General features: G+C 48.0%; 1 protein-coding gene across 1 annotated transcript in view; it reads right to left on the bottom strand.

Moving 5' to 3' along the window:
- Positions 1 to 23,190, bottom strand: part of LOC310775893 (uncharacterized protein) — a gene marked incomplete at its 5' end in the record, with an annotated part of 65,166 nt that extends 41,976 nt beyond the window's left edge. The window contains one exon of the mRNA XM_083636017.1: positions 23,163 to 23,190. Coding sequence (XP_083492143.1) covers positions 23,163 to 23,190 — 28 coding nt within the window. The remainder of the gene's footprint in view (positions 1 to 23,162) is intronic.
- Between the last annotated feature and the right edge of the window lie 1,982 nt (positions 23,191 to 25,172).

The raw sequence follows: 25,172 nt of genomic DNA, 5'->3' as shown, positions 1-25,172 counted from the left end.
TCCCCCTTTCTACTCTCATCTCTCTATCTCTTCCCCTCCCTCTCTCTCCCCTCCATCTCTGTCTTCCCCTCCCTCTCTCCCTCCCCCTCTCCCTCCCTCTCTGTCTCTCTCTCTCTCTCTCTCCCTCGCTCTCCCTCTCTATCTCTCTCTCCCTCCCTCTCTCTCTCTCTTCCAATGAAGCAGGTTGAGGCTTGGAGCCAGAGTGTGTTAAGTGTGTTATAGTAGATTTGACAGTAGAATATAGTAGACAGTAGTCCCTCTCTCTCTCTCTCTCTCTCTCTCTCTCTCTCTCTCTCTCTCTCTTTCCCTCTCTCTCTCTCTCCCTCTCTCTCTCTCTCTCTCTCTCTTCCTCTCTCTTCCTCTCTCTTCCCCTCTCCCTCTATCTCTCCCTCCCTCTTCCTCCCTCCCTCTCTACCTCTCTCTTGTTGTGGAAGGGATTGAGGAGTCAGCTGGGAAACCTGGGCTGACGCGGAGGCAAAGGTCCTCCAGATGTTCTCAAAGGTTTTAAACCTAAATGAAGAGCCAAATCAATACCCATAGAAAGGGCCGACTGCACCGGCAGAAAGGACAGTAATAAAGATGAAGGAGAGGAGTCGACTGATCGTCCTCAAATTCCTGAATTTCAAGGACATGGACAGCGAGGAAGGACGGGAGTAAGAAGCTGAGGGGCACAGGGATTTATTTCAATGGAGACTTCTCGGATGCCATAAGGCAGAAAAGGAGAGAACTACTGCCCAAAATGAAAGAGGAGAGTCTGAAAGGGAACATTGCTTATCTGAAGCATGACAGGCTTGTGGTTCACAGCGCATGAGAGCGAACTGCAGACTCACTGCAAATAACAACAGCATCCCTCTTCAGCAGCAACCCACCGTCACCACGTCCACTCCAACATCTGGATCTGAGTAAGAACCAAGCACTTGACATGATGGCAGCACGCACACACACATAGAGCCCAACTCTCTTTGATATAGAGCGGAACTCTCTATTGTTTTTGTTGATTTTTGGGGCCGGTGTGCAGCATGCACAGCAGGGCCCTTACATTCCACTCAGTCGCCGCTCGGCGCATTTGAGCACGGATTCAGGCGATGTAATGTCTTTCCACTTTCCAGTCCGGTAGGTGGCGGTAATGCACCTCTGGCTAATATTGTGGCTAGCTCGTTACAAGGAGGACGCTGCGGCATTAAAGTTGAGAGCATGTGTCCCAGTTCACTTGAAGGCAACACTGTTGCCTTGAACCAATGGTGACTGGTGAAAAGTGAAAAAAAGCTCTCTCTGACTGCTTCATGTGTGGGCGTGCCGACTTTCCCCCCTTCCCTCTCTGCTCGCTCTCTGGCCAGTCCTTCAGTCCTCCGCAGCAGCCCGACACACAGGAGGACAGACACAGCGAAAATGGCAGCGGCTTTCTTCTGAGTCTTGCAAGCCACCCAACGCTTGTAGAAAAAGCAGATGCACGAAGCGAAATATGGAAATATTTTGTATACGTTGCCGACAGCGAAGGCAAGCCCGTGGACACATCGAAACCAGTGTGTAAAAGGTGCTTCAACGCGACCCAAGCGAAAGGCTCAAACACATCGAACCTGGCTAAACATCTTGCCGACAGGCACCCCGACCTGTTCAAAGAGTTTAAAGACCAACAGGTTAGCGAACGCGAACGATAAACATACATGCCCTCAAATAAGTCCAACGAGTATTGTGTGACAAGCGAACTTGTTTCACTGAAAAAGTTTGCTTGTCACAATAGCCTACTCGTTTACAGTGAAACACGAGGCAATGTGCTCGAGCACAGATCTCTGCCAAGGACAGCAAGTCATGACATGTAACGTTTAGGGGAGAGGACATCAGATGACTGCATACCATGTACAATATTTAATAACACTATGACCCTCAATGCCAGTGTTATTAAAGCTTTTACATGGTAAGCAGTCTTCTGATGTCACCTATCCTAATATTTACAATAATCCCAATTATTAATGATATACGAATTCATTGCAAAAAAACACATAGCCTACATTTATTTTTTCTCATTTTTGCCCCGGACAGATCCCAGCGCCCATCAAGGAAATGATGCGCGCTGGCAAACGCGACTGAACGAAAAGGCATGGCCGTTCGGCTTCGGATGCTGGCTTTCTAGGAAATCGTGTGGAGATAGATAGAAGCATAAGAGCTCAGTTGTGAGCGCGGATGCAGCCGAGCCCACTCTCCGCTGTAGACAGAGCAATATATACGGCTCTGGCAGAAAGCATGCATCGGTTTCCACTTTCTCCGCTGTCTCCTGTACAAAGTAAAGGATCTGAGGTGGGTGGAGCAGCTCCTGTGACGATGTTTAAGGTGGCGCCGTGTGATCCCTTGAAGGGATTCATGCTCACTGGCTAGGTACGACCTTAAACAGCAGAATTATGGAATAATATGAATTATGATTTTAGGACGTCCACAGACGTCCTTGGCACTCCTCGTTACTTTTTTTTAGGACGTCCACAGACGTCCTTGGCACTGAATGTGTTAACCCACATAGGCTACACTACAGCACAGGCACACTACAGATGATGTGCACTAAAGTAGACTGAACACAAATTACTCATTCTACAACGGCATGAGTGAATACTGGATTCTGATTGGCTAGCAACAGTGGTAAATACGCCAACAATCTACAGTTCGGCTCCAACCGCAGTATCACTCCGCTCCCTCTGACTCCGTTCCCTGTGCTGACTCCGCCCACTGTTATCCTGCAGTCTGCAAATCTTCAACAAGGAAATGGCAACACAAGGAAATGTCCGATTTCGTAGTAACGTTTGATTTACTGGGTGGATTGAGTTTTGAGCAGTGGTTAGATGAAGATGAAGGTGAAGTGAACAAAGAACGACATGGTGAAATTGGGGAGAGAGAACTGGCTGAGCTTGAGTTGTCACGAGTTCGGACTAGCGGGAGGTCCGACTAGCGCCCGGACCCCGAACCTGGGACTGTCAAACAAACAAACGCCCTCTGCCGTCACCAGATATCAACACACCACCACCAAAACGGGCTGCTTTACAAAACTGTTTAAAAAACTGTTTAAATAACTAAATTTAAACAAAACTGTTTAAATAACTGTTTAAATAACTAACACGGGTACAGGGTTTATAGCACTCGGCTTCGCCTCGTGCCACAACCCTGTACCCGTGGTAAATGTGCCCACAACCCCCTCTCTCTCGTGTTAAATTTGTTTAATACACCTTGGCAGAGTTCTGCACTTTACTGAGCACACCGGCCCTATGCCAGGTTTCGACCTGGCCTTGTTTATTGAACAGTACTTATGCATAACACGTGTGTTTCAAAGAAACAGCCCAGGAAAGGGCTAAAAATAGCTCACATTAACATAATGTAGCCTTAGAAATAATAAGGTCCAGGATATTTATAACTTGTTGTTATCAGATGACATCCATATTCTGGCCATCTCTGAGACTCATTTAGATGAATCATGTGAAGATCCTGCAGTCGCTATACAAGGATACAACATATGTAGGAGGGACAGAGATGCAAAAAGGGGAGGAGTAACGGTACACATAAAGAGTCATATTCCTGTTAAAGTAAGAATGGTTTTTGACAAGCAATGTTGAGGCACTGCGGGTGCAGGCTCACCTGCCACATTTGAAGCGTTTACTGATAGGATGTTGTTATAGGCTGCCAAGTTCTAACAGTCAGTATCTAGACAACATGTGAAATGCTTGATGGTGCGTGCGATGTGAACAGAGAAATATATTTCATGGGAGACCTAAACATTGTTTTATTCTCATCAACCTGCCCTATGAAAAAGAAACTCATAACTGTAACAAGTGCTTGTAACCTGGCCCAGGTCATTAACCAACATACCAGGGTATACAGACAAACAGAGCTGGAAGTACAACAGCTAAATGTATAGATCACATCTACACCAGCGCTGAGGAACTCTGCCCCAAGGCTGTATCTATCCCCATTGGGTTTAGTGACCACAATTTGGTAGCTATAACAAGAAAAGCTAAAGTGCCAAAGGCGGGGCCTAAAACAGTGCTCAAAAGATCATACAGGAAATGTAGCTGTGATGCCTATGTGAACGATGTAAAAAAAAAATGATGGTCTGAGGGGAGCAAAGAAACTAACCCAGATGCTGCACTGGATACATTTACCAAACTACTGCTTCCAGTTATTGATAAGCACGCACCTGTCAAGAAGATGACTGTTAGAACTGTCTAGGCCCTTTGGGTTGACGAGGAGTTGAAAAAAAGAAGAAGAAGAAACTGTACTATGAAAGTAAGTTAGAGAATATGAAACATGACGGAAAGAAGCTGTGGGGTACATTAAATGAAATAATGGGAAGGAATAGTAACTCAACTCCATCATTCATTGAATCAAATGGGTCCTTTATTACTAAACCTACAGACATAGCCAATCATCTTAATCACCACTTCATTGGGAAGGTATACATAAAGTAAGGCAGGTGGTAACAGGTGGAGAGCCATCATATACATACATAAGAGATAGAATTATGTCAGGTAAGAAATATATTTTTGAATTCTCAAAGCAGTTAGGCTAATGGGAGAGCAGTTAGGCTAATGGGGGAGCAGTTGCCATAAGCGTCAAAGATTACTTCCATGGGTTTGCATTGAGTTTAGTCGGAAAGCCCAAGTCGTTTCATGTGTCGCTCAAGGGTACCATGTTAGTAACAAGCGACGCACAAGGGACGGGACAAAGCGTCAATATGCTACGCGCTCGGAGTGAGAACGGGTAATGGATCATTCCATCCTACTGGAAAAACTAAGCCACTATGGTTTTGCCCAATCTGCCACTGTGGTTAAAAAGCTACCTGTCTAACAGAACACAACAAGTATTTTTTAATGGAAGTTACTCAAACGTGCCGCTCATAGAATCTGGAATTCCACAGGGGAGCTGGCTTGATCCGTTGCTGTACTCAATATTCACTAATGATCTCCCACTTGCTTTTAGCAAAGCTTGTCTCTCTATGTATATGCGGACGACACGACAATATACACCGCGGCACCCACAGTGAATGAAATCAATGTAACTCTTAACGAAGAGCTGCAGACAGCACTGAGATGGGTAACAAGCAACCAACTAGTCTTGCACCTCAGGTGAATCTGGTGTTGAACAATGTGGCTGTTGAGCAGGTGGTGGAAGCAAAACTCCTTGGTGTCATTTTAGACTGTAAACTGTCGTGGACAAAGCATATAGACTCTATTGTTGGTAAAATGTGTTGGAATATAGCTGTTATTAAGATATGTTCTGCTTTTATATCACCTCATTTGACCAAACAAGTACTACAGACTCTAGTTTGATCACATTTAGACTATTGTCCCATCATGATATGGTCAAGTGCAGCTAAGAAAGATCTAGGAAAATTACAGCTTGTTCAGAATAAAGCAGCTTGGCTGGCCCTAAGATGTAATGTGAGATCCAATATAAATAAAATGCATGTCAAGCTATCCTGGTTAAAAGTAAAGGAGAGGCTGACAGCATCACTCCTCCTTAGCCTGCTCAGAAATACCAATGCATCAAAACACCTGATTGTCTGTATAGTATGTATGTAGCTCAAACACACATGCCTACTCAACTAGACACACCAACAGAGGTCTATACACTGCTCCTAAATGCAGGATGCAGGTAGACATGCCAGCAGAGGTCTATACACTGCTGCTAAATGCAGGATGCAGGTAGACATGCCAGCAGAGGTCTATACACTGCTCCTAAATGCAGGATGCAGGTAGACATGCCAGCAGAGGTCTATACACTGCTCCTAAATGCAGGACCCAGGTAGACATGCCAGCAGAGGTCTATACACTGCTGCTAAATGCAGGATGCAGGTAGACATGCCAGCAGAGGTCTATACACTGCTCCTAAATGCAGGATGCAGGTAGACATGCCAGCAGAGGTCTATACACTGCTCCTAAATGCAGAATGCAGGTAGACATGCCAGCAGAGGTCTATACACTGCTCCTAAATGCAGGATGCAGGTAGACATGCCAGCAGAGGTCTATAAACTGCTCCTAAATGCAGAATGCAGGTAGACATGCCAGCAGAGGTCTATACACTGCTCCTAAATGCAGAATGCAGGTAGACATGCCAGCAGAGGTCTATACACTGCTCCTAAATGCAGGATGCAGGTAGACATGCCAGCAGAGGTCTATACACTGCTGCTAAATGCAGGACACAGGTAGACATGTCAGCAGAGGTCTATACACTGCTCCTAAATGCAGGATGCAGGTAGACATGCCAGCAGAGGTCTATACACTGCTGCTAAATGCAGGACACAGGTAGACATGCCAGCAGAGGTCTATACACTGCTCCTAAATGCAGGACACAGGTAGACATGCCAGCAGAGGTCTATACACTGCTGCTAAATGCAGGACACAGGTAGACATGCCAGCAGAGGTCTATACACTGCTCCTAAATGCAGGATGCAGGTAGACATGCCAGCAGAGGTCTATACACTGCTCCTACATGCAGGACACAGGTAGACATGCCAGCAGAGGTCTATACACTGCTCCTAAATGCAGGATGCAGGTAGACATGCCAGCAGAGGTCTATACACTGCTGCTAAATGCAGGACACAGGTAGACATGCCAGCAGAGGTCTATACACTGCTGCTAAATGCAGGATGCAGATAGACATGCCAGCAGAGGTCTATACACTGCTCCTAAATGCAGGATGCAGGTAGACATGCCAGCAGAGGTCTATACACTGCTCCTAAATGCAGAATGCAGGTAGACATGCCAGCAGAGGTCTATACACTGCTGCTAAATGCAGGACACAGGTAGACATGCCAGCAGAGGTCTATACACTGCTCCTAAATGCAGGATGCAGGTAGACATGCCAGCAGAGGTCTATACACTGCTGCTAAATGCAGGATGCAGGTAGACATGCCAGCAGAGGTCTATACACTGCTCCTAAATCCAGGATGCAGGTAGACATGCCAGCAGAGGTCTATACACTGCTCCTAAATGCAGGATGCAGGTAGACATGCCAGCAGAGGTCTATATGCACTGCTCCTAAATGCAGGACCCAGGTAGACATGCCAGCAGAGGTCTATACACTGCTGCTAAATGCAGGATACAGGTAGACATGCCAGCAGAGGTCTATACACTGCTCCTAAATGCAGGATGCAGGTAGACATGCCAGCAGAGGTCTATACACTGCTGCTAAATGCAGGATGCAGGTAGACATGCCAGCAGAGGTCTATACACTGCTGCTAAGTGCAGGACCCAGGTAGACATGCCAGCAGAGGTCTATACACTGCTCCTAAATGCAGGATGCAGGTAGACATGCCAGCAGAGGTCTATACACTGCTGCTAAATGCAGGATGCAGGTAGACATGCCAGCAGAGGTCTATACACTGCTCCTAAATGGAGGATGCAGGTAGACATGCCAGCAGAGGTCTATACACTGCTCCTAAATGGAGGATGCAGGTAGACATGCCAGCAGAGGTCTATACACTGCTCCTAAATGCAGGATGCAGATAGACATGCCAGCAGAGGTCTATACACTGCTCCTAAATGCAGGATGCAGGTAGACATGCCAGCAGAGGTCTATACACTGCTGCTAAATGCAGGATGCAGATAGACATGCCAGCAGAGGTCTATACACTGCTCCTAAATGCAGGATGCAGGTAGACATGCCAGCAGAGGTCTATACACTGCTGCTAAATGCAGGACGCAGGTAGACATGCCAGCAGAGGTCTATACACTGCTGCTAAATGCAGGATGCAGATAGACATGCCAGCAGAGGTCTATACACTGCTCCTAAATGCAGGATGCAGGTAGACATGCCAGCAGAGGTCTATACACTGCTCCTAAATGCAGGATGCAGGTAGACATGCCAGCAGAGGTCTATACACTGCTGCTAAATGCAGGATGCAGGTAGACGTCTATACACTGCTCCTAAATGCAGGATGCAGGTAGACATGCCAGCAGAGGTCTATACACTGCTCCTAAATGCAGGATGCAGGTAGACATGCCAGCAGAGGTCTATATGCACTGCTCCTAAATGCAGGACCCAGGTAGACATGCCAGCAGAGGTCTATACACTGCTGCTAAATGCAGGATACAGGTAGATATGCCAGCAGAGGTCTATACACTGCTCCTAAATGCAGGATGCAGGTAGACATGCCAGCAGAGGTCTATACACTGCTCCTAAATGCAGGATGCAGGTAGACATGCCAGCAGAGGTCTATACACTGCTCCTAAATGCAGGATGCAGGTAGACATGCCAGCAGAGGTCTATACACTGCTCCTAAATGCAGGATGCAGGTAGACATGCCAGCAGAGGTCTATACACTGCTGCTAAATGCAGGATGCAGGTAGACGTCTATACACTGCTCCTAAATGCAGGATGCAGGTAGACATGCCAGCAGAGGTCTATACACTGCTCCTAAATGCAGGATGCAGGTAGACATGCCAGCAGAGGTCTATATGCACTGCTCCTAAATGCAGGACCCAGGTAGACATGCCAGCAGAGGTCTATACACTGCTGCTAAATGCAGGATACAGGTAGACATGCCAGCAGAGGTCTATACACTGCTCCTAAATGCAGGATGCAGGTAGACATGCCAGCAGAGGTCTATACACTGCTCCTGAATGCAGGACCCAGGTAGACATGCCAGCAGAGGTCTATACACTGCTCCTAAATGCAGGACACAGGTAGACATGCCAGCAGAGGTCTATACACTGCTGCTAAATGCAGGATGCAGGTAGACATGCCAGCAGAGGTATATACACTGCTGCTAAATGCAGGACCCAGGTAGACATGCCAGCAGAGGTCTATACACTGCTGCTAAATGCAGGACACAGGTAGACATGCCAGCAGAGGTCTATACACTGCTCCTAAATGCAGGATGCAGATAGACATGCCAGCAGAGGTCTATACACTGCTCCTAAATGCAGGATGCAGGTAGACATGCCAGCAGAGGTCTATACACTGCTCCTAAATGCAGGATGCAGGTAGACATGCCAGCAGAGGTCTATACACTGCTGCTAAATGCAGGACACAGGTAGACATGCCAGCAGAGGTCTATACACTGCTCCTAAATGCAGGATGCAGGTAGACATGCCAGCAGAGGTCTATATGCACTGCTCCTAAATGCAGGATGCAGGTAGACATGCCAGCAGATGTCTATACACTGCTGCTAAATGCAGGATGCAGGTAGACATGCCAGCAGATGTCTATACACTGCTCCTAAATGCAGGATGCAGGTAGACATGCCAGCAGAGGTCTATACACTGCTCCTAAATGCAGGATGCAGGTAGACATGCCAGCAGAGGTCTATACACTGCTCCTAAATGCAGGATGCAGGTAGACATACCAGCAGAGGTCTATACACTGCTCCTAAATGCAGGATGCAGGTAGACATGCCAGCAGAGGTCTATACACTGCTGCTAAATGCAGGATGCAGGTAGACATGCCAGCAGAGGTCTATACACTGCTCCTAAATGCAGGACCCAGGTAGACATGCCAGCAGAGGTCTATACACTGCTCCTAAATGCAGGACACAGGTAGACATGCCAGCAGAGGTCTATACACTGCTGCTAAATGCAGGATGCAGGTAGACATGCCAGCAGAGGTATATACACTGCTGCTAAATGCAGGACCCAGGTAGACATGCCAGCAGAGGTCTATACACTGCTGCTAAATGCAGGATGCAGGTAGACATGCCAGCAGAGGTCTATACACTGCTCCTAAATGCAGGATGCAGGTAGACATGCCAGCGGAGGTCTATACACTGCTCCTAAATGCAGGATGCAGATAGACATGCCAGCAGAGGTCTATACACTGCTGCTAAATGCAGGACGCAGGTAGACATGCCAGCAGAGGTCTATACACTGCTGCTAAATGCAGGACACAGGTAGACATGCCAGCAGAGGTCTATACACTGCTGCTAAATGCAGGATGCAGGTAGACATGCCAGCAGAGGTCTATACACTGCTCCTAAATGCAGGATACAGGTAGACATGCCAGCAGAGGTCTATACACTGCTCCTAAATGCAGGATGCAGGTAGACATGCCAGCAGAGGTCTATACACTGCTCCTGAATGCAGGACCCAGGTAGACATGCCAGCAGAGGTCTATACACTGCTCCTAAATGCAGGACACAGGTAGACATGCCAGCAGAGGTCTATACACTGCTGCTAAATGCAGGATGCAGGTAGACATGCCAGCAGAGGTATATACACTGCTGCTAAATGCAGGACCCAGGTAGACATGCCAGCAGAGGTCTAAACACTGCTGCTAAATGCAGGACACAGGTAGACATGCCAGCAGAGGTCTATACACTGCTCCTAAATGCAGGATGCAGATAGACATGCCAGCAGAGGTCTATACACTGCTCCTAAATGCAGGATGCAGGTAGACATGCCAGCAGAGGTCTATACACTGCTCCTAAATGCAGGATGCAGGTAGACATGCCAGCAGAGGTCTATACACTGCTGCTAAATGCAGGACACAGGTAGACATGCCAGCAGAGGTCTATACACTGCTCCTAAATGCAGGATGCAGGTAGACATGCCAGCAGAGGTCTATATGCACTGCTCCTAAATGCAGGATGCAGGTAGACATGCCAGCAGAGGTCTATACACTGCTCCTAAATGCAGGATGCAGGTAGACATGCCAGTAGAGGTCTATACACTGCTCCTAAATGCAGGATGCAGGTAGACATGCCAGCAGAGGTCTATACACTGCTCCTAAATGCAGGATGCAGGTAGACATGCCAGCAGAGGTCTATACACTGCTCCTAAATGCAGGATGCAGGTAGACATGCCAGCAGAGGTCTATATGCACTGCTCCTAAATGCAGGACCCAGGTAGACATGCCAGCAGAGGTCTATACACTGCTGCTAAATGCAGGATACAGGTAGACATGCCAGCAGAGGTCTATACACTGCTCCTAAATGCAGGATGCAGGTAGACATGCCAGCAGAGGTCTATACACTGCTCCTGAATGCAGGACCCAGGTAGACATGCCAGCAGAGGTCTATACACTGCTCCTAAATGCAGGACACAGGTAGACATGCCAGCAGAGGTCTATACACTGCTGCTAAATGCAGGATGCAGGTAGACATGCCAGCAGAGGTATATACACTGCTGCTAAATGCAGGACCCAGGTAGACATGCCAGCAGAGGTCTATACACTGCTGCTAAATGCAGGACACAGGTAGACATGCCAGCAGAGGTCTATACACTGCTCCTAAATGCAGGATGCAGATAGACATGCCAGCAGAGGTCTATACACTGCTCCTAAATGCAGGATGCAGGTAGACATGCCAGCAGAGGTCTATACACTGCTCCTAAATGCAGGATGCAGGTAGACATGCCAGCAGAGGTCTATACACTGCTGCTAAATGCAGGACACAGGTAGACATGCCAGCAGAGGTCTATACACTGCTCCTAAATGCAGGATGCAGGTAGACATGCCAGCAGAGGTCTATATGCACTGCTCCTAAATGCAGGATGCAGGTAGACATGCCAGCAGAGGTCTATACACTGCTCCTAAATGCAGGATGCAGGTAGACATGCCAGCAGAGGTCTATACACTGCTCCTAAATGCAGGATGCAGGTAGACATGCCAGCAGAGGTCTATATGCACTGCTCCTAAATGCAGGATGCAGGTAGACATGCCAGCAGATGTCTATACACTGCTCCTAAATGCAGGATGCAGGTAGACATGCCAGCAGAGGTCTATACACTGCTGCTAAATGCAGGATGCAGGTAGACATGCCAGCAGAGGTCTATACACTGCTCCTAAATGCAGGATGCAGGTAGACATGCCAGCAGAGGTCTATACACTGCTCCTAAATGCAGGATGCAGGTAGACATGCCAGCAGAGGTCTATACACTGCTCCTAAATGCAGGATGCAGGTAGACATGCCAGCAGAGGTCTATACACTGCTCCTAAATGCAGGATGCAGGTAGACATGCCAGCAGATGTCTATACACTGCTGCTAAATGCAGGATGCAGGTAGACATGCCAGCAGAGGTCTATACACTGCTCCTAAATGCAGGATGCAGGTAGACATGCCAGCAGAGGTCTATACACTGCTCCTAAATGCAGGATGCAGGTAGACATACCAGCAGAGGTCTATACACTGCTCCTAAATGCAGGATGCAGGTAGACATGCCAGCAGAGGTCTATACACTGCTGCTAAATGCAGGATGCAGGTAGACATGCCAGCAGAGGTCTATACACTGCTCCTAAATGCAGGACCCAGGTAGACATGCCAGCAGAGGTCTATACACTGCTCCTAAATGCAGGACACAGGTAGACATGCCAGCAGAGGTCTATACACTGCTGCTAAATGCAGGATGCAGGTAGACATGCCAGCAGAGGTATATACACTGCTGCTAAATGCAGGACCCAGGTAGACATGCCAGCAGAGGTCTATACACTGCTGCTAAATGCAGGATGCAGGTAGACATGCCAGCAGAGGTCTATACACTGCTCCTAAATGCAGGATGCAGGTAGACATGCCAGCGGAGGTCTATACACTGCTCCTAAATGCAGGATGCAGATAGACATGCCAGCAGAGGTCTATACACTGCTGCTAAATGCAGGACGCAGGTAGACATGCCAGCAGAGGTCTATACACTGCTGCTAAATGCAGGACACAGGTAGACATGCCAGCAGAGGTCTATACACTGCTGCTAAATGCAGGATGCAGGTAGACGTCTATACACTGCTCCTAAATGCAGGATGCAGGTAGACATGCCAGCAGAGGTCTATACACTGCTCCTAAATGCAGGATGCAGGTAGACATGCCAGCAGAGGTCTATATGCACTGCTCCTAAATGCAGGACCCAGGTAGACATGCCAGCAGAGGTCTATACACTGCTGCTAAATGCAGGATACAGGTAGACATGCCAGCAGAGGTCTATACACTGCTCCTAAATGCAGGATGCAGGTAGACATGCCAGCAGAGGTCTATACACTGCTCCTGAATGCAGGACCCAGGTAGACATGCCAGCAGAGGTCTATACACTGCTCCTAAATGCAGGACACAGGTAGACATGCCAGCAGAGGTCTATACACTGCTGCTAAATGCAGGATGCAGGTAGACATGCCAGCAGAGGTATATACACTGCTGCTAAATGCAGGACCCAGGTAGACATGCCAGCAGAGGTCTATACACTGCTGCTAAATGCAGGACACAGGTAGACATGCCAGCAGAGGTCTATACACTGCTCCTAAATGCAGGATGCAGATAGACATGCCAGCAGAGGTCTATACACTGCTCCTAAATGCAGGATGCAGGTAGACATGCCAGCAGAGGTCTATACACTGCTCCTAAATGCAGGATGCAGGTAGACATGCCAGCAGAGGTCTATACACTGCTGCTAAATGCAGGACACAGGTAGACATGCCAGCAGAGGTCTATACACTGCTCCTAAATGCAGGATGCAGGTAGACATGCCAGCAGAGGTCTATATGCACTGCTCCTAAATGCAGGATGCAGGTAGACATGCCAGCAGAGGTCTATACACTGCTCCTAAATGCAGGATGCAGGTAGACATGCCAGCAGAGGTCTATACACTGCTCCTAAATGCAGGATGCAGGTAGACATGCCAGCAGAGGTCTATATGCACTGCTCCTAAATGCAGGATGCAGGTAGACATGCCAGCAGATGTCTATACACTGCTCCTAAATGCAGGATGCAGGTAGACATGCCAGCAGAGGTCGATACACTGCTCCTAAATGCAGGATGCAGGTAGAAATGCCAGCAGAGGTCTATACACTGCTCCTAAATGCAGGATGCAGGTAGACATACCAGCAGAGGTCTATACACTGCTCCTAAATGCAGGATGCAGGTAGACATGCCAGCAGAGGTCTATACACTGCTGCTAAATGCAGGATGCAGGTAGACATGCCAGCAGAGGTCTATACACTGCTCCTAAATGCAGGACCCAGGTAGACATGCCAGCAGAGGTCTATACACTGCTCCTAAATGCAGGACACAGGTAGACATGCCAGCAGAGGTCTATACACTGCTGCTAAATGCAGGATGCAGGTAGACATGCCAGCAGAGGTCTATACACTGCTGCTAAATGCAGGACCCAGGTAGACATGCCAGCAGAGGTCTATACACTGCTGCTAAATGCAGGATGCAGGTAGACATGCCAGCAGAGGTCTATACACTGCTCCTAAATGCAGGATGCAGGTAGACATGCCAGCGGAGGTCTATACACTGCTCCTAAATGCAGGATGCAGATAGACATGCCAGCAGAGGTCTATACACTGCTGCTAAATGCAGGACGCAGGTAGACATGCCAGCAGAGGTCTATACACTGCTGCTAAATGCAGGACACAGGTAGACATGCCAGCAGAGGTCTATACACTGCTGCTAAATGCAGGATGCAGGTAGACATGCCAGCAGAGGTCTATACACTGCTCCTAAATGCAGGATGCAGGTAGACATGCCAGCAGAGGTCTATACACTGCTGCTAAATGCAGGACTCAGGTAGACATGCCAGCAGAGGTCTATACACTGCTGCTAAATGCAGGATGCAGGTAGACATGCCAGCAGAGGTCTATACACTGCTCCTAAATGCAGGATGCAGGTAGACATGCCAGCAGAGGTCTATACACTGCTCCTAAATGCAGGATGCAGGTAGACATGCCAGCAGAGGTCTATACACTGCTCCTAAATGCAGGACTCAGGTAGGGCAGCGTTCAGCCCTGAATCCAGCCATGAAGGCAGGAAATTCACTCCCAGACAGAATGACTCAAGCTCAAAGCAGGTCAAGCTTTACAAAACAGATGAAACAACATTTAGTGGAGATACGGGTGTAATGATGATGTGTATGGATCTCTGGTGTCATACTCAATGTATGTGTGTACGTATGTCACCATTATAAATACAGTCCATTACCATCCATTTACCTTTAGTGTTGATGATTCCAGCCAATAGTGATCTTCTTTTTGTTATTATCTATTCAGTGTCTGATGTTATGAGACTGTTTTGAACACAGGTGATTACTGTTGTACTGTCACATGTATAGAGCCCAACTCTCTTAGAGAGCGGAACTCTCTTTTTTTTGTGTTGTAATATTTTTGCCTATTTGATTGTCTTGTTTGTAAATGTATGATGTTTAATGTTCTATGTGGACACCAGGAAGAGTAGCTATATGCATAAGCTAATGGGGATCCAAATCAATCAAATAAATAAATCAAATCAAATCTCTCTCTCCCCCCCTCACTCCCTCGCTCTTCCTCCCTCCCTCTCTTCCTCTTCCTCTCTCTCCCTCTCCCTCTCCCTCTCTCTCTCTCTCTCGCTTCCTCTCTCTCCCTCTCCCTCTCTCTCTCTCTCCCTGGCTCTTCTTCCCTCCCTCTCTTCCTCTCTCTCCCTCAGTCTCTAAGTGCTGTTAGAATCGTCTACCTGTAAGGTTTGGTCAGTGTCATAAGTGACGTTTTGCTACTGTAGGTGTCAAATGGCTGGAGGTGCAGTTAGGCCCTTTTAGCAGCAAACAAAACCCTACTTTACTGTTAGAGCTTTCATGTTTTGTTTCATTCAAACGTACGGGTCATGATTTCACTTGTGTCCTTTTGACACAGAAAATATCTCACCCAGCACTTTCAATCACTATATATAATACTCATATTCAGCCAAAGTAACACTTCGAAACACCATAAACACAACATGAGAACATCATCATGTTGATATGAGAAAGCACAGTTAAAGACTGGTTTGAAAATGTGTGTGAGGTTGTGGGTTTGAATCCAGCTCAGGACCTTTGTCACATGTCACCCTCCCCCCCTCAACACATGTTGAGCTGGACCAGCTGCTGTTACCATGTGTCAGCATCACCCATCTGTCTCTCTCTTCCTCTCTACTCTCCCTCTCTCCCTCCCCCCTCTCTCCCTCTCTCTCCCCCTCCCTCTCTCCCTCTCTCCCCCTCTCTCTCCTCTCCCTCTCTCTCTCCCCTCCCTCCCTCTCTCCCTCCCCCCTCTCTCCCCTCTCTACCCCTCTCTCCCTCTCTCCCTCCCCCCTCTCTCCCTCCCCCCTCTCTCTCCCCCTCCCTCTCTCTCTCCCTTCCTCTCCCTCCCTCTCAGAAAGTGTAGGTAAGTTATGGCATCATGTTACTTATGAATAGAAGTATAGTGTTAATAAGGTATCCACCTTTTTGCTGGGGACCCTCTGGAACCTCCTCAAGGACCCCTGTGGGTCCCCGGACTCCACTTTGAGAACCACTGCAATAGAGTGTGTACTTGTGTGCCTCTGTCTTCACACTGTGGGCAGGGTGTTATTGAGTGGAGCGTCAAACAGAACTGCCAATGTGCTGATCACTGATAATGTCACCATGTGACACCATGTGACACCATGTGACACCCAAAGGCACAGTAACTTGTAACCATATATGGACATCGCATCTTTGAATCCAGCTCAGGACCTTTGGCAGATGTCACCCCCCCCCCATATCTCTCTCTCCCTCCCAGCTCCCTCCCTCCCTCTCACTCACCCCTCTTTCTCTCTCCCCATCCTACTCTCCCTCCCTCTCTCTCTCCCTCTCTCTCCTCCTCTCCTCCTCTCTCACCTTTTCATCTCTCCCCTCCCACTCTCTCCCCCCCTCTTCTCTCCCTCTCTCTCCCTCACTCTTCCTCTCTCTCTCTCCCCTCTCTCTCCCTCTCCCTCTCTCCCTATCCCTCTCTCTCTCTCTCCCTCTCCCTCTCCCTCCCGCTCTCTCTCCCCTCCCACTCTCTTTCTCCCCCCCCTTCTCTCCCTCTCTCTCCCTCACTCTTCCTCTCTCTCTCTCTCTCCCCTCTCTCTCCCTCTCCCTCTCTCCCTCTCTCTCTCTCTCTCTCTTCCAGTGAAGCAGGTTGAGGCTTGGAGCCAGAGGGGTTCAGTGTGTTATAGTAGATTTGACAGTAGAGTTAAAACACATGTTGATCTGGATCAGCAGCTGTTAACATGTGTCAGCATCACCCAGGTGGCTGCTACACATCAGGCTGTATGAGATGAGTGGATGAGTTCATGCTGTCATGCTAGTGTGACTTATGTCAGCATGTCCTCTGTCCTCTGTATAGCTGATGTGTGCTGAGCCTTCTGCACAAACTGACTGTCCTGCATCAGACCCCCTTCTCACCAAACGCCATCAACTCGCATGTACTCGCACTCGCCCTGTCAAGCCCCGCCCCGCTGCTGCAGCTTGGTTGGCTGCCTTGCTGTATTTCCGTCTTCATTTGGTCTATTTCGGTTTTGGCCCCTCCTCTCGTCTTGTCGCTTGCGATGTCCTGACGCCAGGTATCCCAGCATGCTTTGCAAGCTGGTGAGCGACAAGATGGCAGCGAGGGAAGGAGGGGCATTTCGAAATCGACCAATTGAAGACGGAAATACAGCAAGGCAGCCAACCACGCTGCAGCAGCGGGGCGGCGCTGACTGGGTGAGTGCGAGTACATGCGCGGGCCCATCACCCAGGTGTTACTTATGTCAGCATGTCCTCTGTCCTCTGTATAGCTGATGTGTGCTGAGCCTTCTGCACAAACTGACTGCCCTGCATCAGCCACAGGTGTTACTTATGTCAGCATGCATGTTGAGCTGACCTAAGTGCTGTCATTTGATATATATATATATAATATTCATATTCACCCAAAGAAATGCCATAAAAACAAGATGAGGAATCCATCATAAAAAAGTTATTAGCAAAGAGTATCAAACAATAGTATCATTTTTTTAAGTCCATGACTGCAGACTTTGTTTGACAAAACACTTTCTGCTGTTCGACAGATATTAATGAACTTCAGGCAAAATGCAAATGGTTGTTGCTTAGAACAACAACAGCCAAACGTATCAAGTCACAAGTGTATTATGTGATACTGTACAATACCTGACACAGCCAGAAGGAAGAGAAGAAATCCACTGACTCCTGCTGTCAAAATCATACTGGAGCTGGGTCCTCTCCTCTCTCTGTCCAGGCTTCAGAGACGTTCAACAGGTAAATCATGGACATAACATGAGAAGTCTATCAGTTAGTCACATCAAAATCAACTTTACTCATATTTAGCTGGCAGTCTTCTGTCCGTTCATAATCACGCACCATGTGAACACAACTTAACCCAAACATGTTTTGGTCTGCAAAATAATATTACATTCAGTAAAATATAACATTTCAAATGTTTGTTAAATCTTTCAAATAAGATATAAGAGATAAAGAGTCTCACCGAAGAGGACGGCGTCTTGAAGGGGATATTTTTCTGCGTGGCTCCTCTGTGGTCAACAAACAGAGACACTGACTGAGCATAATGGCCACCTTCCTCTTTACATCGTCAACATGGCACAAAGCATGCTGGGAAATCGCCCAGTTTAAGGGCATTTTCACACCTGCCTTATTTGGTTCGATCTGAACCAAAGAGACAGAAGGGAAGGACGTCATCTTGAAGAGGAACTGTGCACTTCTGTGGTCAACAAACAGAGACACTAACTGATCATAACACAGCTCAGTGGCATAAGGTAGTCACAACAGGCCCTAGTACACATGAGTTACTAAGTGTACACACACACACACACACACACACACACACACACACACCCACACACACCCACACACACACACACACACACACCATTAGAAATATATACATGTTTTACAAACTTGGATCTTACAGTTGAATGAGTTAGGCTATTGTATAGGGAAAATAGAGAAGTCATAGTGCAAGCCATCAGAACCATGGGCAGAACTGAAAAGAAGAACAGAAAGACCCACACCCTGGCACGTGCTCACCTTCTAATATACTTCTTATTTTTGTTAACTACTCCTTATACTGTTTATTAAAAAAAAAACTGTGAATGTTGTTTACCCCTGACTGAATAAATTCAATATAGTATATTTAAAAAGTGACACCTGGTAACAAAAAGTCAAGTCAACATGAAAACAAGCATCAGCACCTGAGAGCAGAGGAGCTGATCTATTTCACTGTGCTTCTGAAATGACCGCTGACTTCAACATGTTTAATGTTGATGAATGTTGAATAAGCATCATTTTGTTACAGATTTCTACTGACTATTTTACAACAAAGAAGAAGAAAAGAAAAGCATGGCAGAGATGGTTTTGTCTCTCGAGGGCATAATGTAGCAAATGGCACCACTTTAGATCTAATGTGTGTTCTTATTTCAACACAGGCTTATTTCTGGGGTGACAATTTGAGTCATTAGCAAGAGCCCGTTCTCTGCCCAGTACGTTGTTAGAGAGCCTGCTCTCTCCACGGCCCCTGTAACCCAGGGGCCCCTCTACCCCAGTGCAACCACACTTTATATTTACACCCCTGATACAGCTTTAACATGCATGGCACAAGGCATTCTGGGAAATCAACCTAAACCCAACCAATCATCACTGGCCATGCCTAAACCCAACCAATCATCACTGGTCATGCCTAAACCCAACCAATCATCACTGGTCATGCCTAAACCCAACCAATCATCACTGGTCATGCCTAAACCCAACCAATCATCACTGGTCATGCCTAAACCCAACCAATCATCACTGGTCATGCCTAAACCCAACCAATCATCACTGGCCATGCCTAAACCCAACCAATAATCACTGGTCATGCCTAAACCCAACCAATCATCATTGGTCATGCCTAAACCCAACCAATAATCACCGGTCATGCCTAAACCCAACCAATCATCACCGGTCATGCCTAAACCCAACCAATCATCACTGGCCATGCCTAAACCCAACCAATCATCATCGGTCATGCCTAAAGCCAACCAATCATCACTCCGTCCTCATCAGTGGTGCAGTCTAGTCCCCCTCTAATCCCCATCAAATTGATGAATTTTTATTATTTCGTTATTATTCATTATTTAATTTCCAAGTTAACACAGCTTCAAAATAGTATTGATTACTATTCCATTGACAAAAAGTTAATACAATAAAAAAGGTATAGAATAATGACTGTTTCGATCAAAGTTTCACTGTTATCTCACTACCTACAATACACATTTGGAACTCTGGACACAATCACCTTTCCCTGCAGTTTATCTACCTGCTATTTGCTAAACAAACTCTCTATAGTGAAACGTCTTCTGTCACAAAACTAGTTTGTTATGTATCCTTGCACATTTTTAAGTGGGTATACTCAAATCTTGGAGCTTTCCTAGTGGTTGGTAAGAAATAAACAAAAATAAACTGCATAAATCATAAGTAAATAAATAAATAAACAAACAACCAGTGGATGAATGAATGATTGCATAAATCACAAGTATATACTGTACATAAATAGATAACTAAATAAATAACTCATATATTTCTTGCTACACTCCATTTCCTTGTCCTTCTCCTCAGGCATATGCTAATGAGCAAGAGAGCATGTGATAGCAAGGCAAGTGTAGTCTAGTCGATCACTACGGCATTGTAGTAGTGACTGTGACTACAGCGTGTTCATGAGCCACACACCCTCTGATGATACCGCTTTCAGACAGACACGGTTCTGGTTCTGGTTCTGGCTCTGGCTCCGTTCTGGAGTATCAGAACCTTGGTGCTTTCTGGCAAATCAGCCCGTGTTCACACCAGTTTAAGTGGAACCAAAGTGGGAGGACATTATTCGGTACTCCTTCAGTTTTTTAAGTTGATTAATTATTTGGTCTGGCGTTCGAGTGAACCCAGCCTTGGCCATCTCTTCCACAAGTTCGGCATACGACTTGCTGTTTCTTCTACTGCTTTCTAGCTTTTCTTGAGATTCAGTAGATGCCCAAATCGCAACTAAACATTTGGTTTCCTCAGGAGACCACTGCAAATTATTTTTCTCCATGTCGTCACTGCCTTCTTCTCCTTCCTGCTCGTTTTCACAGCCTAGAATTTTTTTTCTCCATGTCGTCACTGTCAATGTTGTCACTGCCTTCTTCCATATATATATATATATATGGGGAAAGGAGAGTCCCCACGCACAGCCAGTGGAAAGATCAGGTGCTGGTAGGTTGCAGGTACAAGGCATAAAACAAAAGAAGGTACCACCGCAAGTCAGGATTTACTGTGATTTATTCAGCAGTTTCGCTGTAGCAGCTTCATCAGGTTTGCTCATACAACCATGAGGGCCCAGGTGAGCCTAAGTAGTAACAGGACCTAATTGGTCACATGACCAATTAGGAAATCACAATTTTTTTCTGTTTACAGGTTGCAGAAAAATACATAATATCATAGTCAACAAAGTAAATACAATATCACAAAAGGAATGGCGATATATAATAATAAGTTAAAAAGCAAGGACATAAGCTAGCATTAATATGCAGCACTGTCAGAGTTACAGAAATGAGCATATTCGAAGGTTGAGCTCAAAATGTATAAAGAATAGGAGGACCTATACAATAAGAGTTACAGCAATGCAAGGTTAAACTCCAATTCTATTTAGAAAAAGAGGAACCACAACATTAATCTAAGAGTTACAGCAATGCAAACAGTTACAAGGTTAAGCTCAAATTCTATTTAGAAAAGGAGTACCTAACATTAATCTTAGCGTTACAGCAATGCAAACAATTACAAAGATAAGTTCAAATTTTATTTAGAAAAGGACAATAAGAATTACAGCAATTGGCAATAAAGAAGGTTAAGCTCCACTTTAGTCTAGAAGTAGAGGACCTGTATCTCCCTCAATTGCTAAAGGGGAGGGGGTGAGTGTCAGGGGCCATAGTGGCTGAGTGGCTCATCTCTCCCTAGGACACCGATCTGAGAAGAGAGACAAGAATTAATATACAATCACAAAGTTATACAGTTACAGAAAACAACTAAAATCCTGGGTTTCGTTCAGGCCAAACGGTTCAATTGTATTTAGCTCATGGATCCAGAAGGACTCTCGTCTGAGAAGTTGGTTAACTATGTTACCCCCTCTTGGATTGGGTTGTATTTTTTCAATTCCTATAAATTTGAGAGAGGAGGCTGAACCATGATTTTTTTCTTTGTAATGCCTGGCGATGGAGGTTGCCGTTCCTAATGGCGGCTTTATGTTCTGCAATTCTCAGCTTGAGAAGGCGTTTTGTCTGGCCTATGTACATAGATCCACAAGGGCAAAGTAAGGCATAAATCACATGGGTTGAGAGGCAATTAATAAAATCCTTAATAACATATTTCTTTCCTGAATGGGGATGATTAAATTTCTTAGTATCAAATGTATTTGAAAAGTGTGCACATTTACCACATCTGTAGTTCCCATACACTTGTTGAGCGAGCCAGTTAGTTTGTATGGGCTCTTTATACATGGAGGAAACAACAACATCTCTTACATTTCTGCCCCTTCTAAAGCTGAATCGGGGTCTTGAGGAGGACAGGTGGTTCAGGCCTGGGTCACATTCCAAGATATGCCAATGCTTGTTTATAATGTGTTTGACTTGCTTGGAGGCAGTGCAGTATTCAGACACAAAAGTGGTTCTGCTTTCAGTGTGTTGGGGCGGGGGATTGAAGAGCTCCTCCCGATCTCGGCCATTCACTTTTTCAATAGCTTTGTCAATAAGTGTTTGGTCATATCCTCTTTGTCTGAAACGTTGAGCCATTTCTTTAGCCTTAATTTGAAAATCGTCCTCTTTACTGCAAATTCTCCTCAGTCTCACAAACTGACCATAAGGGATGTTGTTAATCATATGGTCAGGATGGAAACTGGTGGAGTGCAAAAGAGTGTTTCTATCGGTTTCCTTTCTATAAATAGATGTCTCCAATTGTCTCCTTTCATTAATAGAAATCAAAAAATCCAGGAAATGAATTTTTTCACGACTAAATTCAATAGTAAAGTGTAAAGTGGGGTAGGTACTATTAATATAGTCAGTAAATGCTCTGAATTCCTGTTCAGAACCGTTGAACCCCATGATGATGTCATCAAATGGAGTTAGCTTGATAACTGAGGTTCAGGAACACAAGATCACACCATGTCCGCGTCTATCTCACCACCTACTCTAATCCACCATCCATTCACCTGTGCTCCTCCAATCCAATCACCGAGCCACACCGGCTTTCTATCAGCTCAATCACCTGTAGCCTATATACACTCACTGTCATACCACTTCTCTCCCGTTTGTCATGTCTTCACGACCCCGACATTCAAAACAGCTCAAGTGCAAGTACAAATTATCACAGAAGGAAGAGAAAAGAGAGAAAGAAAAGAAGAGAGAGAAAGAATAGCAGGAAAAGTATTAGTTCAGATCGGCTCGTTGTGTTTTTTTTTTTTCTTACCTGGCCGCTCGCGCGTTTCGCCAAGCATGGCAAACCGAGACGAGTTATTCATCGGGTTGTCGGACGAGGATCTGTTTCCCGATCCAATTCCCGAGTCACCCGAGACTCAGCGCAGCTTGCCCTCGTCGGGACAGAGCCAGTCCAGCCGAGTGCGCTCGGAGATACACGCTCTCCCGGGCGCGCTGCTCCGGGTGCGCCCAGTATCCAGCCAGCTTTCCCCTGAATCCGGCCAGCGTTCCCGATCGTCGTGGAGCCCCAGGGGCTGCTCCCCGCACCGCGACCCAGCTCCCCGCCTTCGCCGCTCCAGGAGTCCTCACGGGGAACGGGGCAATGACGACAGCCGCGCCTCGTCACGCGACGCTCCTCCGGGCCGCCGCCCACCTTCCAACCTGCGTTGGACCATCCCCCGCCTCCAGCAGGAGCTCCGAAGCCGAGGGGTCTACTTCCGTCGGGCGGACAACAAGGCAACTTTGTACGGCCTATACACCTCCTCGGCGCCGCAGCAGCAGGCACCCCAGGTATCGATCCCGCCTCCCCTCCTTTCCCAGCAGGCTCACGCCACCGCGGCCACAGCCTCCCCTTCCCTCCCCCCTCCCCTCCCATCAGGCTAACGGCACCGTGGCCACAGCCAGCAGGCTCACGCCACCACGGCCACAGCCTCCCCTTCCCTCCCCCCTCCCTTCCCTTCAGGCTCACGCCACCGTGGCCACAGCCAGCAGGCTCATGCCACCACGGTCGCAGCCTCCCCTTCCCTCCTCCTGCTCAACCTCCTTTCCGCCCTCCAGCCGCAGCGCGGCGGGGGCGCACCCATAGACTCCTGCGCACACGCATCCTCTTCTCCCCTCCCCTCGCAGTCTCTTCTTTCAGCGCCAGCGGCCAGTCTTCCCCCCCCTCAGTTGCCAGCGAAGCCGCCCACCTCGGCAGCCTACCGCAACATTCCCACTTTTCTACCCCCCCTCGATGCCCTCCCACCCCCTCCCCCAACCTCCCCCTCCCCTCCCCCTCCCCTTCCCCATCAAACTGTAGTTTACAATGCACTGTCTACCTTTCTTGCCTCTCTCTGTCCACCACCCGCTCTCCCGGGTCCCCACGCACACGCATCCCACCCCTCCCTCCCCGCTCAACCTCTTCCTTCTGTCTCCGCGGCTTACCCCCCTCCCTCCGTGGCCTTCGCGGCCCCTCTTTCCGCCACGGCCTCCGCGGCTACCGGCGTCATCCCCTTTCCTCCTGTTCTTCCCCTAACGGATACCCTCCCCCCCCCCCCCCCCTCCTCCCCTTCCCCATCACCCCTATGTTGTTTTTCCCTTGTCTGCCCCTCCCCTTCCCAGTTCCTCGGTCTACACCTTGGCTACGGTGGCTCCCGCCGTCCAGCCCCACCAGGCCGCACCTAGCCCCGTGCTGCCTTCAATCAGGCAGCAGATCCTGGCAGGTAGCTACGTTGACTTGTCCGCACTGCTCCACCCAGCCACACCCGACGTTTCCCTCACCCAGCAGTTCGCCACGGTCCTCGGAGGGATCCAGCCTAGGCTGACCAGGGCTGGCCGCTCCAGGGAGCTTACGGTGGGGGAATTTGCGTACACTTTCTCCCTGTACCGGGACGTCCTCTGCGTCGCCTACCCCGGGCGCAGAGTCGAGTTAGACGATTACCTATCGATCGTCCTGGACCTAGCCCTGCGCTTCGGCAACGGATTCTACCAGTACCACGTGCTGTTTGCTTCCCAGGCGGCGGGCCGCGTGCAGCAGCACAACCAGGCCACCTACTGGGGCGCGATCGATACGGAGATTTATTGCCGTGTATTTGCGGCTCGCGTCTCCTTCAACTGCGAGTCTTGTGGAGCGCCCGCCCACCCAGCTACCATCTGCGTCATGGACCAGCAGCCACGCCCAGCGCCGCAGCGCCGCTCGCCGGTTGCGGGCCCGATCGGCCCCGGTCCCTCCGTCTTCGCACGGCTGGACGGCGCCCCTCCACCCTCCATCACTCCCAGGCAACAGACGGGCCAGGTTGCAGGC

This window comes from Poromitra crassiceps, assembly GCF_964638095.1.
Source record: "Poromitra crassiceps genome assembly, chromosome: 4".
In the NCBI taxonomy this organism is placed as follows: Eukaryota; Metazoa; Chordata; class Actinopteri; order Beryciformes; family Melamphaidae; genus Poromitra; species Poromitra crassiceps.
This window is presented reverse-complemented; position numbering and strand designations above follow the sequence as displayed.